Genomic DNA, 22,927 nt, shown 5'->3' with positions numbered 1-22,927 from the left:
TTGAGCGAGAGAGAGAAAAGGGAGAGAGAAAACGGCCCAGATTGTGTCCAGCCGTGAAGTCATGGCTGGTTGGGTTGGTGACTGCTACAGAACGTATATTGATGTCTATTAATGGACCCCAGTGCAGTTCCGGATCGTTTAGACCCCCTATATTGTCGTCTTGGTAACACGTGAATACTTCTGAATGATCTCACTTGTGTTTCGTAGGCCCCCCCCCCCCCCCCACTGACCACGTTGAATTTACATTACTAAAGGACCCATGCACACAAACACACACAGAGACCCACACAACAGACAATACAGACAGACAGACACACACACACACACACACACACACACAGCGTTTTAATACAACTACCTCCTCTCCATCACATGATCATTTCTTGTAAAAAAAATAAAAAAAGTTAACTGGATGAACTTTGAATAGTTAATATTCATTAATAAAGGTGACAACAAAATGTTTGCTTTTTCCCCCTTTCTTGAGTTATTCTTACGTGGAGCCTCAAATATATAGTTTACGAAACGGTAAAATGTCAAAAAGATTCAAATGTTTAATGAATGACATATCTATATAGATATAGCTCGATCTATATAGATACATAGATATGAATACATAGCAGGTTCCAAGTCATAATAATCTAAATCAAACAAAGACACTAATCAAATACACCATGATCACCAGCAATCATCTTTTAATTATCTATGCTTAGTTTACAATCCTCCAAATGTACATCTCGTGACATTTACAACAAACACTTACGTCTACACAACTCAACGCGTTTTACTGTGGAGACCCCTCCTTCGTCGGTACGTGTATTCAGAAGGGTACAAATGGGATCGTTTAACCGTTGGTTCGGACAAAAAGAAGAATTTCAAGAAAACAAAAAGACACCCAGCCTGTTCAGTAGAGCGTGCTTTGGGGGCCTCTCCCACGAGAGGGGTCCCCCGTAAGGGCCGGCCCACGCTGCTGTAAACATCCCAACGTCGCCAGAGACGTCCCCCCCCCGCTCCCCGCAATGGAACGAACCATTCGTTGCGCACGAAAGATAGAAACCGACGTGCTGTGGGGGCCGCTGAGAACTGAGGACCCGGACACCGAATTCGTTCCCTCCGCGAAGCTACGTCCAGTCGCAGTCGTCGGTATAGGGGTTAACCGTTTCCGATCGTTTTTTCCGAAATCAGCCGCCCCCATTTTTGAACCAATGAGAGGCGGCGCACGCTGTAACGTGGAAAAAAAAATGACGAGGACCTATGATTCAGCCTGTGTTTGGTTTATCGTGTGTTTGGTTATTCTTCATGATACCCCGGGTTCCCCCGACGTCGCTGGCTCCTCACCGGCCACCCCGAGTAGTAAACAACATGCACACAAACCATGCACACGCACAGAGGACTGGGAGTGTGGCTGCTGCGGCCGCACGCGTTTATCGGAAACGCTTTCGAACGTTACATGATTCGCTTTTTGAGCCAGAGGGCCAGAATCGTCGGAGCCCGCCTACCCGTCCTCATCCACAGATGAGCAAAAAACGGGGGAGTGTGTGTTTGTATGTGTGCGTGTGTGGTGGGTGAGGCGAAGGTTTGAACTGTCCTAAGCAACATTGGAATCAAAGATCTGGGTTTCAAAAGAAGAATTCTTCAGCCCAATGGGAATCGCAACAAAAAAATAAAAATATTAAAAAAAAAGATAAAAAAATCATAAATTAACATTATTTAAAAAGAGGTTTTCACCGCTAGACTAGAAAAAGTATGCGTGGCGGGCGGTTGGGCTCCACTGTGGACCAATCAGACGAGGCCAACGGAACTAATGTCATGCTCTTCTTTCGCTAGTCGTCGGCGGATGGCTAAAAGCGACACGGACACATGACCGGGTAAACATCGTGAACTGCTAGCTTTACGTAGGAACAAAAAAAACAACAACAAAAAATAACATTTGTTTATATATATATATAATATCGTTATTTTTTTCGCACGCCATGGTTGTTTTTGTTTTTGTTCTTTTTTTTGTCACTTTTCTTTCTTAAACGGGCTAACACGGCTATAGTGGTCGCTGGCGTCACAGCTATGGTCGTAAAAGAGTCGGCGTTTTCTCGTAAATCTATTGCGTTGGGGGGGGGGGGGGGGGGTTATACACCGCCATGATGGTGCGGTGGGAGGCTGGGGGTGGTCATGCATGGAGTGGGATGGGGGGCGAGACGTGATGAGACAGAGTGTCGGGCGTTGTCTGGGGTTACAGCTCAGGAATGGAAGTGGGGAGGGGCAGAACAACCGTTGGGGGGGGGGGGGGGGGTCAGCTGGGGAAGGGGGGCTGGCAGTTCAGGGGGGGTGGGGGGGGACATAACCTTGGCACATGACGATGAGTCATAGTATTTCTTTTTTTAGGGTGGGAGTGGGTGTGTTTGGGGGGTACGTGGTTTATGGGGTATCATGGGATGGGACGGCTAGGGGGGCGGGGAGGGGGGGCTTCAGGGTGGGGGGGGGGGGGGGGGGGCGAGTTAGCTCTGCGAGGTGAGCCGCTGCTCGGTGAGCGAGGCCTGGTGGGACACCGTCTTGTTGTCGTGGGTGCGCAGCTTGGCCACCACGTCCATGAAGGCCAGGCCCCTCACCTCCTTGTGGAGAGGCTCTGGAGGGGGGGGGGGGGGGGGGGGACACAAGGAGGGGCAGGAGGAGAGGGGGCGGGTCAGACCTGGGAGTCAGCGATATTGTTCACTTTCTTATGACTTATTGTAAGTCGCCTCGGATAATGGTGTCTGCTAAACGCCCTAAATGTAAAATTGAGTCACTGAATATTTCAGAGCTCGTACGTTGTTTTTTTAAAAACATTCCAAAAGGACAATTAAGATCAGAATAATGAAATATGGAAACAACTATGATTTTAAAAAAAATTGGGGGGTTGCATAAGGCGAATAAAATGCAGCTTGGAGCTTAGTCGTTCGCACAAGAGCAAAATTACGTCTATAAGTAGCTTAACCAACTTAGTAGTGGTGGGTCAGTTACCCTAAATGTACAGCTCAAATGACCACAACTACTTGTGGACCAAACCAAGAAACAACAATTATAACAAAATAAGATCATAATCAAATTGAGCAAAAAAGTGTCTGCGCGCTCCTCGCGGTGCGTCTGCGTGGAGCCGTAATCAGCCCCTCAGTGGGTTAGGGCGAGTGTGCGGACTCACCTGAGCCCATGACGGAGCAGACCAGGATCATGGAGTTGTACTTGATCTCCGGGGCGCTCCGCTCGTCCGCCAGCAGCCGGTGGAGCATGGCCACCAGGCCGGAGCCCTCGAAGTCCTTCTCCGCCGCCACTGGGGACCCATGGGACCACAGCGCCGTCAGTGTACACACAGGGGGCCTCGGTATGGGGTGTACCGTACACACGAGGCTGAGAGGTCAGTCAGGTGACACACTGGGATTTGGCTGGGTCCGATTGGTTCTGGACGGAGATTTTCTAACCTAGTTCGTCGTTTTGTTATCGTGTTGATTCATAGAGACGGATCGAACGGAGCACATTCATTAGAATTGGCTCAGTACTGCGCTAAAGTGGCCCTTCTCACAGAATCTGCTGGCTGCTTTTACTGGTTTTGAGAAGCTCTGACTGTCTATGAGAGACCTTTCATACCGCCCTAAACGAGTGTGCACTGCAGGGCTTAAAAGGTATTCAAAGAGTTGGAATTACAATACAAACAAAACTGTTTACTGGACTTCTGCTAAATAGTGTAACTATTAAGACTTAACGTTTTATTATCACCCAGATTTTTGTCATTTCACTTTTGTTTTCATTGCATTTATTTATTAAATTGTTGGTATTGTACAAGCTTTCTCCTTTGTATTATGTGTGTGGGTTGGGGGGTTTAAAGGGGAGAACTATGAACTGCTACCTCTGTATTCTTCATCTGCAACTACAACACCAACAAAACAGAAACCGGTCATGAAGCACCATCACGCCTCCTACCCAGATCCAGGGCCGCGATCAGACCCAGGGCCACCAGCGCCTCGTTCTGCATGATCATGTGCTCACTGGTCGCCATGGTGACCAAGTGCTTGACTCCTCCCCCTTCGATGACCACCTTGACGACGGCCTGAAAAGGAACGGAGCAAGACTCTGAGACACGGAGGCAGACAGAGGGAGAGAGCGACCGGGAGGAACCCCCAGAGCAGAATGGGACGTGGGAATGCCAGCCGTTCCCAGTTCCTTTTTCCCCCCAGACTTCGTAACAGTTGGTGGGTAAGCAAACATCTACTGACTCACGAGTTTGACTCATCTACTCCTGCCGTGCGTACCAATTTAGATTAAGGGTAGGCTCCCTCCAAACCGCCCAAATGATAAAGTGCACGATGCCAAACGCGTTGCCATTGCACATTTGCTCAACATGACGACGATTTCATCCGCCTTGTGTACAATTATTTAGCTAAAATCCATATCATTAAATGCTTATCAATGCTGGTGTGACCTTGGCCATAAGACCAGGCCAGACCAGACCAGGCCAGGCCAGGCCAGGCCAGACCAGGCCAGGCCAGGCCAGACCAGACCAGACCAGACCAGGCCGGGCCAGACCCTACCTTGGACTTGCTGTGCCGGATGAGGGCGGAGAGCAGGCGGTTGGACTCGCCCATGACCCCGGCGTGGTCCTTGGCCTCACACCACTCCACCAGGCGCTCCAGCAGCTTGTCGTTGGTTCCCAGCTGCTCCGCGGCCTCGGCTGAAGGCGGCAACAAACAAACGAGAAAAACAGTCGGCCCACCTGGTCCCCAAATAGCCCAGATTCAAAGCACACTCGTTTGATTCTGCTGCTGATCTGGACGCTTTTAAAGGGTGAGACCAACCCTCAAACAACTGGTTTTGTGTTTACGTCGTGGGTTACACATTTGGATTAGATTAGATTACTTTATTTATACCCGGAGGTAGATTTGGTGTACCGTTAAGTGAGCTGGCTTTCTCCACACATGACAGAAAAGACTTTAAGACAGACAATTGTCTAGCAGTAGTGCTGTGGATTGATCCTGGTCCGAAACTTGACTTAAATAAGATGTAAATACTGCCTCATGGGAGGTGCAATTTGAGGCCGTGTTTAAATCTCATCATGTGGTTTGTCAGAAGTCTGTGATCAAACCATCTTGAGAGCTTTACTTTGGGTTTAATATAAAAACACAATCAACCCAGTGTGTCTACTTGTTTCCCCGGCTGGCAGTGTTGGAGCTACGGCTTCACAAAATGAAATACGTCCGTCCTACCTTGCGTGTCGATGAGCATGCGTAACGTCCCGAGCAGCTTGAACTGCACGGGGGGCATCTCCGACTGCAGGAACTTCAGGACCACGTCCGCCACGCCGGCCGAGAGCATCTTGGCCTTGTTCACCACTGGAGGGGAGAGAAGACGCAGGCGGTTCGCCATTGTACTGTAAGGAGGATAACTCTGGCTTTTGTTCACCGACAGGAGGAGTCTGGACTGAAAAAAACGGAAACCATGAACTTGAATACCCCCCCTTGGGATCGATAAAGGATTGTACGTTTATTTTCCGGTTTTGTCCCTCTGCCAGAGTCGTGCTATAGCGAAGCCGATGGAAACGAGAACGACATGGTGGTAGGGTAGTTAAGAGGCTGGTGTATAGGATTGAGGATAGGTTCCTCTCATTTTAACTCAGCAAGGTCAAGCTAATCGCAAAAGAGTGGGTCAAAGCCTTTGCATCTCACTTAACTCAACTTATTCAGCTTCACCTGAGCCGTCTTCGTTTGTGGTCAGAAGAACCAACTAAGACAGCTCAGAATAAGTTCAAAGATCGAGTTCAATAAGTTGATCTTTGCTCGGTCTCTCTTGAACACGAGATCCCCCTGGTCCGATAAAGGTTAAACACGATGGCGGCTGGTCTGGTCAGCTGACTGGGTGACCGGCCGGCGGCGGCGGCGGCGGCGGCGGCGGGCGGACTGACCGGGGATGGCGAGGTTGCGCAGGGCGCTGAGCGCGGCGTGCTGCACGGTGACGTTGCCCTCGTCCACGTGGCGCCGGAGCAGCTCCAGCAGCTGCTGCACGATGCCCGTGTCCACCATGTGGATGCAGTTACCGTCTGGGGGGGGGGGGCACAGGTAAGGGAGGACACACACAGGTAAGGAAGGACACACACACACACACACACACACAGGTAAGGAAGGACACACGCAGATAAACACCAATAAGGAGGGACACACATACGAACACACACCTGCTCATACAAATGTGTACACACAAACACACACACGCTCGTACAAATGTGTACACACACACACACACACATGCTCATACAAATATGTACACAGTACACACACACACACGTGTTCATACAAATGTCGCTTGCAACCGGCGATTCAACCACATCCCTAACTAATCATCCATCCAGACTTCTGACCCTCCAACTCTCCAGGAAGGGGAGAGCGTCGCCGTACCGTTGCGGGCAAAGTTGGCGATGGCGAGGGCCCCGGCCAGCTGCAGCTGGTGGTTGTTGGACGGGATCCAGGACAGGACCCTCTGGAACACGCTGCCCTTGCCCCCCTCAAACAGCTTCTGCATGGACTCGTCTGCACCCAGGGGCGGAGGTTAGTCACTGGGGCGACCGCGACATCACGCTGTCAAACGCTAGCGCCGCTATGTTTCAAACGTGATACATTATATTATATACGTTGGAAAGGTTTTAAATGTGCTGCCCCCTCTGCTTGGGACACCCTCCAGGAAGACTTAAAATGGTTAGTTTATTTGATTTGATGCCTTTGGCTAATTACTAAAGGGCCTAGAATGTGGTGGCCTTGGAAATTCTTCCGGTGTCTAATTCATTCACTGTGAAAAACAAAGACGAAACTAAAAGTGTGTGTTTGTTTTATAAAGGTCCTCTTGGCCAGGTCTCTCTTAGAAAAGCGATTATAAATCTCAATTGCAGTTTTACCTGTTTAAACAAAGGTTTAATAGAAGAACATAAAACAAATAAAAATCACAGAGGTGTTTAGTCCACTAAACGTGTCCTGGTACGTTCAACTAGTAGAGCCATAATTAGTGTTTTGAGCCACACCCGTGTGCCTCCTGTGAGACTGGTTTATTCTGAGGGCAGTTTGTAGTTTATTGTTATTCAGCGGTTGATATAGAGCGATAGGGGCGTGAGTATTTTTGCCAGCAACCGTTTACACGAGCAGAGTTGTTCACACAGTACAGACTGAAATAAACTACGATGAGATCATGTTGAAGAAACATTAATCATCATTTCCTGTAATCTTTCTTTGTGTGCAAGGGTTTATGGAGTCGTCTGGATTGGAGCCGCTGTATGTATATATAGAACATCATTTTCAGGCCCCATTTGTCTCTCTCGCTGTGAAATATTCATAAAAGAAGGATGAATTATTCACCATTAGTACCTGTGGTTGTGCTAGCCACAGGGAAGCTGCACTATAGAGTACTGAGTTTAACTCTAAGGATTAGTGTTAATAATAGTGAATAAGTGACTCGTGGTCAATAGCCAAGCACTAAATCTTTATATTTGGGGCATACGGCCTTCTTACTCTTGATGGCATGGCTTTAGACTCATTAGCACTATTCCTTAGTGCAAATTATGGATAAAGTCATGAGGCATCAGTAGAAGTCGAAGTGTGACTCCAAAGTACAAATGACGGTTAAAGGAAACAGTGATGTTAAAGGTGACATATTATACCATCAGGCGGACGTGCCCACTTGTGAAGAGAAAACAGCGTTTAACGGCTAATCACACTCACACCTGGTGTTATCATATGTCATCTTTAAAAAAAGAAAAGAAACTGTTCTTCAAACGTTTTATAAGAGCCGTCCTCCTCCGTGGGCTGGCGGTCGTCACGGTTACCTCCCAGCAGCAGCAGCACCATCAGGTCGGAGGCCGTCTTCAGCTGGGCCACGTCCTCCTCCCGGTCCCCGTCCACCGTCTGCCCCACCACCTCCAGCAGACACTCCACCATGCCCGCCTCCACCAGCTGCAGCTTGATCATATCTGGGTGGAGGAGGGGGGGGGAGGAGGGAGGAGGAGGGGGAGGAGAGGGAGGTGGAGGGAGGTGGAGGGAGGTGGAGGGAGGAGAGGGAGTCACGCACACGGAACAAATGGGTTAGATATAAGCATATCCATCGTTCATCCTCAATGGATTATAATAAATTGGATTATGGGGTCGGCTTCGCCCAGGAGGTAGAGCAGGTTGGCTTGTGACCGGAAGGTTGCCGGTTTGAACCCCAGCTCCTCCTAGCCTAGTGTCGATGTGTCCCTGAGCAAGGCATCTCACCCTGACTGCTTCTGACGAGCTGGCTGTCGCCTTGAATGGTTGACTCCGCCGTCTGTGTTTGAATGTGTTTATTAACTGTTGCAAGTCGCTTTGGACAAAAGCGTCTGCTAATGCCCTACATGTAAAGGACTAATATATATAAATATATATGCATGCATGTTCTCCCTTGAACTGTAATGAGGTTAAGATTCATACAATCAAAGGTCTTGATAAGTCATTCGACACGACAAACTTTGCCGAAAGATTAATTAAAAAGTGTGTAAAACCACAAAAAGGGCGGCAGCTATAGAGAATCGCCCTTCGTCTAATTCTCCAGGCGGTCAATGGACCAAGGTCAGCGGTCATGGGAACATAAGGACTTAAAGATAAAGACGGCTGGGAAGAGAGAGAGAGAGAGAGCGAGCGAGCGAGAGAGAAGAGTTAAGTAGGACGTTGTCTTGGAGACGGTCAGAGTGGGAGAACTCAGTGTTCCTGGAATTGTGAGTCCCCCCCTTTCCTTCTCAACATACACACACACCCCCCTCTCCAAACACACATAAATCCCAGCTGAACAAAGCTGCACTCGGGAGAGGGCATGACTCACACACACACACACACACACACACACACACACACACACACACACACACACACACACACACACACACACACACACACACACACACACACGATCCCACCCTCGGGGGGAGGGATCATCTTTTGTTGCGCCCATCAAGCCGCTCTCATTGGCCGCTGGGATCCTTCTCGTCATGACTCATGGGCTGATGACTCAGCGTGCAATTAGCTCCCGCTACGCCGGCCCCAGCCGAGACACGTCGGGGGAAAACGGAGACAGACAGACAGACGGCCGGACGGTCCTACCGTTCTCCGCCAGCGGCGCCAGCACCTCGAACACCATCTCCCTCTTCTCGTGCTCCGTCTGCTTCTGGAACAGCCTCACCAGCTCCTCGGCGATGTTGGTCGACGCAAACTGCTCCTTGCTGGACTCTGGTGACGGCGGCGGAAATGAGGGCCAGCGTCAAAATGGGGGACAGGATCCTTGCAGTCTTTTGTCGTTTCTCCCGTCGTTAACCACGCAGACACACCCCCAGCCGTCCTACACGCAAAGCCCTGGTCGACCCCTTTAGTTTCAGTCCCCCATCTTGGGGCCAGAGTCGTTACGTATCACAAGTTGTAGTGGCTTGGTGCATTAGTGACTAAGTGTAGTATGAGGTGGTGACTCTGTGTAGTCGTTACTCAGTGTCTGTGACAGCACGGTTTAGTCCCGTTGGAAGGCGCCGCGTATGGAACGTCGATGTTAACGTTATAAAAGACGTTAAAACACACGGTTGTGCGTTTGTCGGAGCAGCTGAGAGCTGCCCAGGTTCTGACACTCAATTCATCCAACAACTTCAACTCAGTGGAGAGGTCTGTTTAAGTAAATAAAGAATTTGTGATTTAATGCATTTTAAATTTATGATTTCAAACACAAACCTTCATGACACATGATAATAGTACTAAATTATAAAAATGTGTGTTTTATGCAAGTTGTCGTAGATCAATGCATACAAAAGGCCTGATGTACTGACTTTCTAAAGCAATGTTTTAAAGACACTAATCAAATAAGAATATCAACCAAAGGAGACAGCCCCCCCTCTGGTCAGACTAGTGCTACACCATCAAACAACTCTAGGATCTTTGGCATCTTTGTCTGTCGCAGCACTGATCCATGTCTTTGTAAATGTGATCCATGTCTTTGTAAAACAGTTTAATCAGAAATGGCCAGACCCATGTCGTTTGAATCGAGTATTTAGTAACTCTTACCGAGCTCGGCGAGGTTCCCAAAGGCTATAAGGCACATCTCCGTCAGGGCGGTGTTGTGAGAGTGGACCCCCAACAGCTTCACCAGCGTTGGGATAACCCCCATGTTGATCAGCTGGGCCTGCAGGGCGTCTGCACCGGATCAGAGACACACAGACAGAGAGGGTTAGGTCATAGGATATCAGATAAAAAAAAAGGCACTAGAAACTATTGGATACACGGAGAGTTCAACCACCCCTATGTAATAAAACTGCCTTTCAGAGTGTGAGGTTTAGGCCAGGTTTGTGTTGGAACAAATACGCCTTAGTTTTGTGTTTTTGCTTCTTATTGAAGTTAATAAAAGGCCTGATTTGAGTTAAAGATCAATTTACCCCCAGCACAACAATGATATCTTCGAATCCACTTAGAAAACAAGCCCACGGTTGATTTTGTTGGTATTTAAAAAAAACATTGACTCAAACAATTACGTTGGTTTAGAATTCACTGGAGTTCACTGAATCATGTTAATCAGTGGACAACGCATTGATCTTTACCTTTTAGGATAAATATAAAATAAAATAAAAAAAACAATTATTCGACATGTCATACATCGAAAAACATTAGTTAAAAAAAAAAAAAAAACGTAAAATGGCGAGCTAAATTCAATTCGTTCATTGAGTAAAACGCAAATAATTGTAAATAGCCCTTTAAAGTTACAATGAGTACGATTTCAACAAGCTCAGCGGTTAAAATAATCTAATAAGATGTCTGTAGTCAATGCCTATATCATCCTATGATTGATACATTCTACAAATAGAAAATAAAAGGCCTCTCTCTTTGTTTAGCATAATCTTTCAGAAACACTTGCTATAGATACTATACAACACTGAGACAGCAAAACTGTATGAAATGAATGAATGAATTCCTTGGGATCACAACACGTATTGGAAGGGCTACAGGGCTGGCCTGGAGCAGAAGGGAAACAAACCAAAGAAAGAGTATGTAGATGAGGTTTCTATTGGCCGATGAGGCATGGTGGTGATACGGATAACAGGCGTTTAAAGGGAAGCAGAGGAGAAGCCCGTGACAGAAAATAAAAAGACGTCAAAGAATACAAAGACAATTAGGGGAGGGAGACAACAAATCAACGTCTGCCGTTTAGATTGGACTTAGACACCCTTTCTGCGGTCAGCGAGTTTGAATAAATACAAAGCAGTTGCGGAGAGAAATCATTATGACAGTCGCCGAGATGAAAAAGAGGTAGAAGAAGAGAGCAGAGATTTGGGCTTAGGGGGAGATGACGCTGGGACTACTATACTATTAATATACCCTAGTCTATCTGATTGCCCTGTTGGCCAATAGAATCTCTCTCTCTCTCTCTCTCTCTCTCTCTCTCTCTCTCTCTCGTCGGGGAATTCATAGAACAATAAATACCTTGCATTAATATGGCCAAACTTTTCTGTTAAACTATAAAGACTTAGTATACATCAGACTGAGTGCGAGTTGAAAAACTTATTTTCATTCAGTAGAGAGCCACTGTAGTAAGCCCATTTGGTTTATCTATAGGGGTTTACATAACAAGATATCAAGGCAGCAGTGTAGCGTTCTATCCTCTAGGGGGCAGCAAAGTCACAATGTAAAAAGGATTGGTAGGGGTGGATAGAAGGTACGTCTTGTTCGGCCATCTCCTACTTCACAGCCAAAGCACACGACTGGCAGGACTACTTGGCTAAACTCTAAAGGAGAAGGAAGTAACCTGACTAAATGCTATCAGATGATTTAAATCTACAATCTAAGGGTCGAAGGGGACACAATATCAATATACATCAAAGCAATTACCTCAGGCCGGGGTCAATCGAGAGAAAAGCGACAGAAGATAAGTAAAGTAGTGTCGTTAGACAAATTAGACACAAGAAGGGCACAATGTTTTGCTAATCGTGAATGCAAAGCCTGATGTTAATATTGGCATTCAAAATAAATGAAATCAGTTGCAGAATTTAACAATCTGTCCAATAGTCAGACGCCGTTCTGTCGCCCAACATCCCTTATAACCCGAGAGAAACAAAAGAGCCCCAGGTGAGCGGTGCAGAACAAAGCGCTGTCTTTTGGGGGCGGGGCCAGGTAGGAGATCATTACCATTATCATTGCTATAGTTCATCAGCATGCCACAAAAGACAGTCAAGAGCTTCTCATTGGCCGGCTCAGTATTTAGGGAGAGGCACTTAATGTGTTCTGCTACTAGCTGTGCCCCTCCCGCCTGCTGCACTGCACTCCTGCCCTCATCTGCAACACAAGAGAGGCCGGGACATACAATCAAACCACAAATTAAAAAGGTCAAATGATAGTAATGGAAATAATGTCAAAAATGAATAAATGTACACAGGTACAACGGGACAACCTGAAAAAAAAAAATAGGGAAACAACGTGAACAGACGGGGCAAGGCAGTAATACGACACGGAAGAAACAATCTAAAACGGGGGAAAAAATGATCACTTGAAAAGCGGCACAGTGTTGTGTTTTGATGGTCGTTTTGTCGTCTGTGGTGATTTGATCGTGTTGACGTCTCTGGGTTGGTTCGTTTCAACTAAGTATCCGTTTTAACTTTGCGAACATCGACCTAGAATAACTTTCTTTTTGAAGCTTGATTACAGAAACCTTGCAGAGTCTCCCCGCCACACATGTTCAGGGTGCACCTCGTCTGAAGAGGAGGATGACGGGTACACTCACAATAACAGCTGCACCAATCTATGACTGCTCATTAGTTGGCCCACATGTTATGCAATAACGACCCATCCCAAGCTGCAGTACTCGGTCGGGGTCGGGGGGGGGGCATGCGGCTAAGGATGTAGATAGAGTGGGTTGTATGGTAACCGGAAGGTTGCTAGTTCGCGTGTCGAGGTGTCCCTGAGCAAGGCACCTGTCCCTCGCTGCTCCTTGCAAGCTGGTTGTCGACCTGCATGGCTGACACCGCCATCGGTGTGTGAATGTGTGCATGAATGTGTGATGTTGGGCCATATTGTAAAGTGCTTTGAGTGGCCACTGGTTAGAATAGCGCTATATAAATGCAGTCCATTTACCATTTGTACTCGTATGCATATGTTTAAGATGAGACGGCGGCAAACAAAATCAGTGCACGTTTGTGTGTATTTGGCGCATTCACCTGGATGTGTTCGCAAGCCGCCACAGCCAATGGGATTGGTTGAATTAGTAACTCGAGAACGACCAGATATTACCGTTACACATGTTGCAACATATGATACCGCAATGACCCGATAAACCCGATCACATGTAGATTGTTAGTCAAGTCGGTAAACTGGAGAATGGCTTAGGACCCCACGCTCGCTTGAGCTTTCAATCGAGCCGCTCCAGGGTTGTTTTCTGCTCCCCTGTCCTTCCGCTGTGGTTCCGGACGCGGAACAATTTTCCCAAATTGAGAAGGGAGCCATCAGTGTACCTCACTAGCTTAAACTCGGTGGGAGAAACAAAAGCGCAGACGGATAAACATCGTAAAAAAATAAGTTGCAGAAAATTTGCAACACCGTTGACGGCCTTGCAAAGCGCTCACAGATAGCTCTTCTTTTTATTTCGTTAAAGTCCATTACATTTCGTGAAATGTGTCTTTGGGAAGGGGGGGGGGGGGGGGGGGGGAGGGAGGGAGGGAGGGAGGGCGCTATGGACGCTACCTTACAGCTGCTGCCAAGGGAAGTGCTGCTCCCACACCCCCCCTCCCCCCATTCCCCCCCATTCCGCCTCGCTGTGCTGTGGCTCTGGCAGACCTGCTTGTTTCCTGAGCAGGCTGCAGAGAGTGCATATGATGTGTGAAACAGGGTCATGGGGGATAGAGCCGTAGATGGTGCACTGGCGGACGAATGGGACGGGACGGGACGGGACGGGGGTGAGACGTCCCTTTGGTGTTTCGGAGAGAAGCATCGCGGTCACGCGGTCGGCCCTTCGTGATTTAAAAAGGAGTCAACAAAAGCCTGCTGGTGTTGAGGACACAGAGGGAGCCTCTCGCTGCCAAGACCTGTACTCCGAGGAAACGTTTAGCCTCCGACGGGCTGGGCTCGCTGAACGCCGTGTTCTTCCACACCGCATACATCACTGTATGCGTTTGGTTTTCTACGTAACGATTCTTTCTCTATTCACTTTCCCAACTTTCATCCTTGCATGTAGTGGTAAACCCCCCTCCAAAAAAACGTCTCTTCTTTCATGTCTTACATGTTTAAGGTTAATAGCAGCGGTGTTCTCAGATGGGATTTTAATTCAGCCCTGATTCCAGTAGTAGCAGTCAGTGTTGAATGTCATCCAGGCAACGTGATAGTTCAGAGGAGATCCCACATTTGATAACACCGTTTATAAATGCCTGACGTTCCGGGACATTTCCCCATCGACTAAACTGTCTATGAGACCCATAACAATTAATAAAATCAACAATCTTTGTCTCAATCCTTCCTCAAATGAGTCGTGTGAGAAAGAAATGGATTGGAGTCGGCCTCTGTGAGCATCTGTACATATTAGACTCCATCTAAAAAACGTCGGGTTGCAGACATGTCTCAAAAGGCCTTCCCTTCTCTTGGCGACGGTATGCGGCGCAGAGGTCTTCAATCTACCGGGGTAATTAAGGAAGTGAATCACTCACTCTTGGCAGCGTGTGCCTTTAAGGGCTCGAGGGCACGCAGGCAGCCACTGCTGCAGCAGAGCACCGAGGGAGCACCAAGAGACTCACCGCTGCTCCCAACAAATGTCAGACGCCACAGTGATCCGGCCCTTTCACCGCGAGGGGAAGAGCGTCAAAAGGGGGGGGGTAGCTTGGCTCAAACGTCCTCCGATGTCGGCGCTGCGAATCCGACACTCCTTCGTAATTAGCCGTTTCCTGCTTTGATCTCGCCCTCGCCGACGGGCACACACTGAGGGATGGATGTTCTATGGATAGGTCTTTAAAAAAAGGATAATTGTTTGTTTCTAACGCTAGATCGTTTTGTGTTGTAGTTAGGACTCGGACACAGACCGACGGCTATCTTTTGCCGTTCTGTGTTAAAGGGATATACGTCCCGGTATTAGATAACGTTCGGTTAATAATCACAAAACAATAAAGGGGGGGGGGGGGGGGGTCTTTCATGGGGCCACTGTCCCCATGAAAGTCATGTCACCCAAGGGGGCTATTTCGGGACAAAAGAGACTCCGACTTTAATGAGAAAGTGTTGGCCGGATATGAGAACCGACCAACGCCAACAGTTGAATTCTCCCGGTGCTAAAAAGGCTATCGTTATCCAAGTGAATGCGATCCGTGGTTTCCATCGCTCTCTCTCTCTCGCGCTCTCTCGCGCTTTGCCTTTCCTGCAGTGATGGCAGAATAGACCCGGACCGTTTGACTGCAGACTCGGAGTCTCGTCTCGTGAATGTGATACAATCGTCTGAGCCTTCCTGCTGGTGTGAGGGCCACCGATGCCAAATGCTGACGAAAGACGCCCACGAGAACCTAGGACACACAGAGCGCCACTTAAAGGAGCAGAGGATTGCTGCTGCGTCGTGTCGTATTCATCCACGCCGCTGTAACCCCGGGTGGCACGCCATACATACACTCCTGGTGCAAACGATATACATACTGACTTTGTAGCTAAGCATGGACAGGCTTCAGTGTGTGAATTACACAGCAAAACGTGGCCACAGTCCTGCCCCTAAATCGATGCACTTTGCAACCGCTCTTAAGCTCTTCACCACATTGCAACGAGGCCGATGTGAGGAGCGTTTTGTGTCACGCTAACACGAGCCCCACTTCATCAACCGGAGGTCCATACGCAATTCCCACTCAAACCCCTCCCAGTCTAACACCACGGATCAAACATCAAAAAGACGTGTTCCTTATGGGAGGGAGGCAGAGTGGGGGGGTGGAGGGGGTGGAGGGGTGAGGGGGCACAGGTGGGGAGGAGGAGGAGGCAGCTGTTGGGAGGGGAGGGAGGGAGGGAGGGAGGGAGGGAGGGAGGGAGGAGAAGGGAGAGGCGCAGGTCGCTCTGTACTCACGGCTGTCGTAGCAGATGTTGCCCAGGGCACGGCCCGTCTGAAGCAGCAGCTCCTGGTCCGGGGAGGTCAGCAGCTGCACCAGGGGGGGGATGAGACCCGCGTCCACACAGGGGCCCCGCATGAACTCTAAAGGGAGGGGGGGTTTTGAGTTTTTGGAGGTCAAGGGGTCAGCATGATCACGATTGAGGTCATGGTGTACATTCGGCGGGACACGCAGGCAGTCCACACAGGAAGCTCCTACGCAACAGCTTGACCTCGATTCATTTTAAATGAAAGAAAGGGATATCAACATTAATTACACTAGTAAACGTCCATATTATTTCCTTCACTTTTGTAAATAATTAACGGCATTTAAAAAAAAGGAGAACATTACATTTTGCGGACCAGCAATAAACAACGCCACACTCTGCTCGTCTTGGTTACGGAGGTTTCCGGAAGGCTGTGGCGGATAGATCCCAGCCGGTCCGTGCCAGCTCTGGCGCCACCGGGCCCGTCATTAGCTGCCATCGTGTCAAGATGCTAAAAAGCCATTCATTAGCCCTCCATCACCGCCCCGAAGCCGCCCTCCCTCCCTCCCACCCACAGACCCGCCAACTTTTTATCAAACCGCCATTGTATTCTCAACAAGTAAAAAGAAAAGCTTCGGGTGAGCTTATTCAAAAAGGGAGCAGAATGGAGTCTGCCTTACGCCGCATAAATCGAGAGACTATAGATGGATTAAAAACTAAAGATAGGCTGTGTTTGAGGAGAAGCTTAAGAGAGTAGACGGCGTCGTGCTGAGAAGTGAAGATTTCCATATACTCGGATGAATTAAAAACGTTTTAAAAAATAGCCGCTCCATCATGACCTAACCTAATTTGCTCAATATTGCGCGATATGAAAAAGGAAAGAAAACAATAAGAGAAGTTTCAGCTTCCGCCTGGGGCAACTAGTTTTAGCTTAGTAATGGTTCCACGTTGACGAAACGCAAAGACCACGCAGTCGCTTCGACGCGGTCGTGAACCTGTTTTGGTCCTGCGTCGGTGATGCATCGGGTCTACGTTAGTGGCCCGATCACAGCCCTTGCTGCTGTGATCGGTTATTTGGCAGGCGTGCCTCAAGCCCTTGCGGGGGACGCAAGGAGGGTCCCGCAAGGACGTAATGGGTCCGTAAACTCCCCTTGCGTTGCGTCGATGTCCAACCATAACTCTACCTTAATACGAAGCCTCTGGTAAAAGGGTCGAGGGCTAACGATGTGACACGGTGCCGTGTTCGACGCCGACACAGAGGGAGAACAGGCACAACGTACGAGAAAGAAAAAGGAAGGGAGAGAAAAGGAACCTCACCATTCTTGGCCACCTCGGCGATGATGTTGGCTACCTTGGGCGTGCACGTGGACTCGGAGGACAGCAGGGCTGGGAGGCTGGGAAGGACGCCCATCTCCTGGATCTTCATGCTGGCCTCTGTATCTGCAGTGGGGGTGGTGGGGTGGAGGGCGACGGGTTAGCCATGGACAGAGAGTCTCGCGTTGGGATGCATGCTCGGGACGGCGTGCGTCCCGACGATTATGGCGAGGTGAATCCGTTCTCAGCGGGGTTAAAAGTAGGACTATCCGTTTATCAATGAGTGAGCCTTTGTAACAAATAAAGGCGGCAGTGGCACAGGAGGTAGAGTGGGTTGGCTGGTCACCGCAAGGTGGCTAGTTTGATCCCCAGTGTCGAGGTGTCCCCCCCCCCCCCCCCCCCTAACTGCTTCTGACGAGCTGGCTGTCGCATTGCATGGTTGACTCCGCCGGTCGGTGTGTGAAATGTGTGCATGAATAGGTGAATGTCAGGTAAGAGTGCAAAAGCACTTTGGATAAAAGCGCTATATAAATGCAGTCCATTTACCATTCATCATATGATAAATACATTGTACTGTAAAGGGTGGATCGTAGGTCAGAGGAGCCGCGCTGCACAGCGATCGAGGAACACACCGGATAAACAAGCCTCCTCGCCTCCTTTCTAAAAATAATTCCAATAATCACATGTTTCCAGCGCCACCAAGACTTCATCCTTGAGACTCGGTGCGATTAAACAAAAGGGACAAACAACGGGAATAGCAGCATGATGGTTTAAACCTAGGCATTACCCCCCACCCCACCCACCAAGCTGGGTTCTGGCCAGGCTGTCAAGCTTCACCCCAAACTGGGCCGTGGCGTGGGTCCTGGCTGCCACCCCAGCTGGGTCCAAGGAGCCAGACACACACACACACACACACACACACACACACACACACACACACACACACACACACACACACACACACACACACACACACACACACACACACACACACACACACACACACACACACACGGTGTGACACGAGTCACCCCTGTCATATCCTGTTGAGGCCCAGCACCTCAGCGTGGAGGATATCGCCTTAAATCGTACGGCCAACGTCGGAAGCAATCGTCGGAATGTAGACGCTTCTGTGAACGTTTTACTTTTTTTGTTGACGTCACGTTTAGTGATCGTTCAGCCACTCCAGACTACGATCTTCTTCATGGAGTCCGTTGAGTTGAATGCATCCGTAAAAATGACGTGAGCAAAGCAAAGCAAGCAACATCAGCAAAGCATTATAATAATAAGCATTCATGATATTTGCCCCCCTTTGGAATCTCCCCAAAATCCATAGCAAAAGAACCAAAGGAAATTAAGTAAAAAGTAAAAAGAAGTAAACTTGATCAAATAAAGTACCATTGGAAGAGCCAAAGACTTTGGAGCAAAGTGCAATAAAGCTTGTTAGTGGATAATTAATCATCGATTTTGGGAAACGCTACTTTTTCACATTCCTCATCGTTAAATAGGCTTTACTCTGAAAAGGTCCCATTGCATAAATATCTTTGCAATATAATGCAAAAGCCCACAATACCCATAACAACGTGGAGACCTTCTGACCACACTGACGAGCAATTCTCTCAATCCGCACTTATTACTCACAAGAAGGCTTTGAATGTTGTCTTCATCAATTCAGTCGCTCTTTACAGTCGTGTCATATTACAAAAACCAAAAGCAATACCCACGGCCAGAACTACATTAGTGACTTCACCCTGGTCTGGTACGCTCCCTCACCAAAGCAGAAAGCAGAGCTACGATGAAAAAACGTAGCTCTTGACCGGGATTTGAGCTGATCTACCATCAGTCTTCAGTTGATGAAGCTAAACTCGGATCGGGGAGACGATTCCGTTAGAGACCCAATCCGTTAACCGTGATATATAAACATCTCAGGTACCCGTGGCAGGGAGCCACGCAAACAAACAGGGAAGCGGTGCCATCCATTAGCCGGGCTACGGTCTGACAGGCAATTGGATCAAGGCCCACATCAAGGTGCATCATGGCGTTCTCTTTCTGGGCAGTTGTTCATCATCGTCGTTATCATCGTCATCATGTGGATATTAAAAGCTCCACACGAGGCTCCGCTACTTACTGTTGTGTGCTAGTGCTTTGAGCAGGCAGTCGAGGCTGCCTTCCACACTGTCTGGGGCTCGGCTGCCAGGGCCGAGCTTCAACTTCTCCAGGGCTTCACTGAGGTTGTCTACAGGGAATGAGAGAGGGAGTAAGCAAACACAAAACAAGGAGATGACATGGGGATAATAGCCGGCGATAAAGCATTAAAGCCGGTTAAACGCTCGTGACCGAGTGTGACCGGTAACGCAGTACTGATAATCAGACGGTGTAAGACGGATAGAACAGAGTGCATTGAAATGGTTTCAATGCTTGGGAACACTGGTTGAAACGTAATTGTTGCGACAATGTAAGGAAATGCCGAGAAAGATAAACAGAAGAGACAATTATGGGTTGGATTCGTTCATTCCACACTCCCTTGTGGGCTGTCTGTGCATTAAAAAGAATAAGGACTACTGTTTTCATGAATGTTTTACAGGCAAAAGAGTGAACCAATAGGAACAATGAGGATATTACAATATCATGTCTGTAAGAAAAAAATGTATGTAAGCTAGTGAGCCCAATGTTACTGAACTGGGTTAAGTTCAAATGTAAATCAGTGTGTACGAGGCAGATTAAAATGCTTATAAAACATATGCATTTATATTGGCAGGTTTACAGTCAAATCGCCATCATAAGATTATAAGATCGTTTTAGAGTAAATAAATGACCTCAACACACGCCCATGAATGCTACATTATTTGACACAAACCCCTTCAACATTCAGTTCTCATTAGATAAATGATTAATGCATATTTTTATCTTGCATAAAACATATGCTAAAGGCCGATATGTAAGCCGATTGTAGTAAAACAGCCATTTCTTCAAGCCCAGCGCAGCTGTGCAGGGCGCACTGCTGTTTCGCAGGCGATTGCATAACAGCTGAGGAGATGGAAGTCTACCACCTCCTAAACCATCAACAACACTGCCATTTCCACCAACGCACATCAGCTCTTCATGAGCAATTAACACATGCGAGCAGGATGCAATATTATGCAATGCAATGTTGCATTGGGAAAGGAAATATCCATTTCAACACGGGGATGGGGACGTTTGGAAAGCCAGCGTCGTATAAAAAAGAAAATCCCATTTAGAGTCGAATGAATGGGATGTAGCCGGGGTCTTGTCTAGCTACCCCACCCGAGTGTGTGTATGTGTGTGAATCAGGCTACACACACACACTCATACATACAAACACACATACAGGGCTTCAACGTTCAGATCAAGTTTCCCTTTAAATAAAAGCCGAACACTGTCTTTTATCCACCGCTGCGAGTAAATCCTCAAGCCAAGCCATCAGGCCACCCGTGAAAAGCCGCTGACACCGTCCCCACACGTGTCACGTTATATTAAAACACTCGCGACACAGCTAGCGTTTCCCGTCATGACTAGCCCGTTAGCACGCCGAGCTAACTCTCCACTTACCCATCGCGGCTTTATATCCCGACGTCTGTGATTGAAACGGCGAATAGGGTCCGGGGCAAGGTCCACGGAGAAGCAGTTCCAGCGGCTTCCACGGAAATCCACTTTATTCAATGATGTTCCCCTCTTGTAAACGGTTGTACGTAGAGGGAGTTAGCTCTGTAGCTAGCTGCACCAGCGACACCTAGAAGCTAGCCCGTCGGACAGTCCCGCTTTAAGATCTGCTGGTTGCTGGGGCCAGGATGCTCTTTTTTTTACCACCGCTGTGCGACCTGTAAAGTGTGAGTGTGTGTGGAAATGATTGGAGCTATCGTGATGGCATTTTCCCCTCACGCACACACATATACACACACAACCCGCTGCAGCCCTGGGTGCCGGAGGACGCGCTGTAAGCCGCGGCTGCTGTCAGCGGGACCGTCAGATCCTAGACAGGAACAGACGCGAGGAAGTGGAGGAGTCCCCGGCAGCACACACAAACACAGCTTGAGCCGAGGGAGGAGAGGAGGAGGAGGAGGAGGAGAGTGATTTTGATAGGACCTCGAGTTCTTGGAGTTGATTGGCCTGTTGGGTGGTTGACTGGGATGAGTGAGAGGGTCTTGTGAAAGTGTATAGATCCTATAAATGTCTACACTGGTAATGTACATCACGTGTCTGTGGGGATCTGGTGTTTTGGGCTGTCTACGTTTCTGTGAATTCCTTCTGTGACACCATCATTGGGACCTGGGATCCTTAAAATAGTCTATATCTTGTCTTATCTCATCTTATACTGTCAATTGAATTGTCATAATGTATAATAAAGGGTATAATCAACTATTAATTATATTACATTATATTATTTTGTTTGTATGTCTTGGTTTAATACTTTGTTGTTTACTTTTGAAATTGCTACATCAATAGTTTGGCATTGTTTATTATTGTTATTACATTGAAGTATATACATTTCTAAAAAACAATACACTGCAAAGATCAAGGTATGATAATATCTGTGTTACAGCCTTGACATAATCAGTGAATAGTAAAGTCTTCAAGTTGCATAATAAGCATGAAGACCAACTTGGGAAGCAGAACGAGGAGGGTAAGTAGTGAGAGGAGCTCTAGGCCTTTCACACAAAGCCGGAATACGCGTTTATTCCACTTCCCTCATGAAGTGAAACCAGATAAGTAGGCAACGCCTTACCCATCATAGGCTCAATACATATCGGAGAGAGAGCAAGCTGCAAGATAGTCGGACAAATAATAATAATAAAATCCTCAAGAAATGTTGAATAAAAATATTTCCTGTAGGTAAGGAGGTAGCAAAATCCAGTGAACATTCAGGCAGATGACTGATGGTTAGTATTGGACGAGTGCTGGATTTATCTAGCCTGCCAGTGAGTGGCGCTGTTGCCTTACAAATGGTCTTTATTAGTTTATGTCCTCACTTCATGTTCGCCATAAATGCTTATCCAACCAGTTGAGCGTCAACTCGTTCTCTTTTTCAGATGTATTGTTTTTAAACCCACCCTCCCATCTCTTGGCACATGATAACTTATGTATCAATTCAGACATAATAATAAAAAAGAGAAGGAATATGTTAAAATAAACAATTTGTCTTCAGTATCACTTATATTAACAAACAATATTGTTCCTTTACCAATTAGACATTCTTCTTATTACTCACGGAATTACATTTAAAGTTAATTGAGGGCATTTGTATAACCTCTAAAAATGGCATTGCATAATTGGATGTATTTCTGAATTCATCCCATGAATTTGAGCACCCTTTTATAATAAACACAAATGATAGCAAACTATCTTAAAATAGGCTACTAATATGCCCACGTTAATCTTCGTTAATCTTAATGGTCTACTTTCTGAAATAATGGATAGGTGATAGGCCTATATGCCTCAATAACTGACACATCTGCCTGTTAACCTTGCTAAAACACCAACAGTCGATAATATAGCAGGCTTCGTTTTGCTTCCAAGGATTAATGGATTTGATC

General features: G+C 47.6%; 1 protein-coding gene across 2 annotated transcripts; it reads right to left on the bottom strand.

Moving 5' to 3' along the window:
- Positions 1–675: 675 nt before the first annotated feature.
- rap1gds1 (RAP1, GTP-GDP dissociation stimulator 1) lies at positions 676–21,558 on the bottom strand. Of its 2 annotated transcripts, XM_060076754.1 has the most exons (15): positions 20,946–21,558; positions 19,504–19,611; positions 17,379–17,501; positions 16,054–16,179; positions 12,168–12,314; positions 10,056–10,184; positions 9,114–9,239; positions 7,826–7,969; positions 6,411–6,542; positions 5,921–6,055; positions 5,226–5,351; positions 4,554–4,693; positions 3,946–4,072; positions 3,170–3,298; positions 676–2,617 (listed from the first exon to the last, which is right to left on the bottom strand). In XM_060076754.1, exons 1-15 carry the CDS (start codon positions 20,947–20,949, stop codon positions 2,490–2,492), a joined length of 1,824 nt encoding a protein of 607 aa, XP_059932737.1. In that variant the 5' UTR covers positions 20,950–21,558; the 3' UTR covers positions 676–2,489. The 2 variants fall into 2 exon arrangements, with proteins under 2 accessions (XP_059932737.1, XP_059932738.1); XM_060076755.1 differs by lacking the exon at positions 12,168–12,314.
- Positions 21,559–22,927: the final 1,369 nt, after the last annotated feature.

The sequence above is a fragment of the Gadus macrocephalus genome, chromosome 17, assembly GCF_031168955.1.
Source record: "Gadus macrocephalus chromosome 17, ASM3116895v1".
NCBI lineage: Eukaryota > Metazoa > Chordata > Actinopteri > Gadiformes > Gadidae > Gadus > Gadus macrocephalus.
This window is presented reverse-complemented; position numbering and strand designations above follow the sequence as displayed.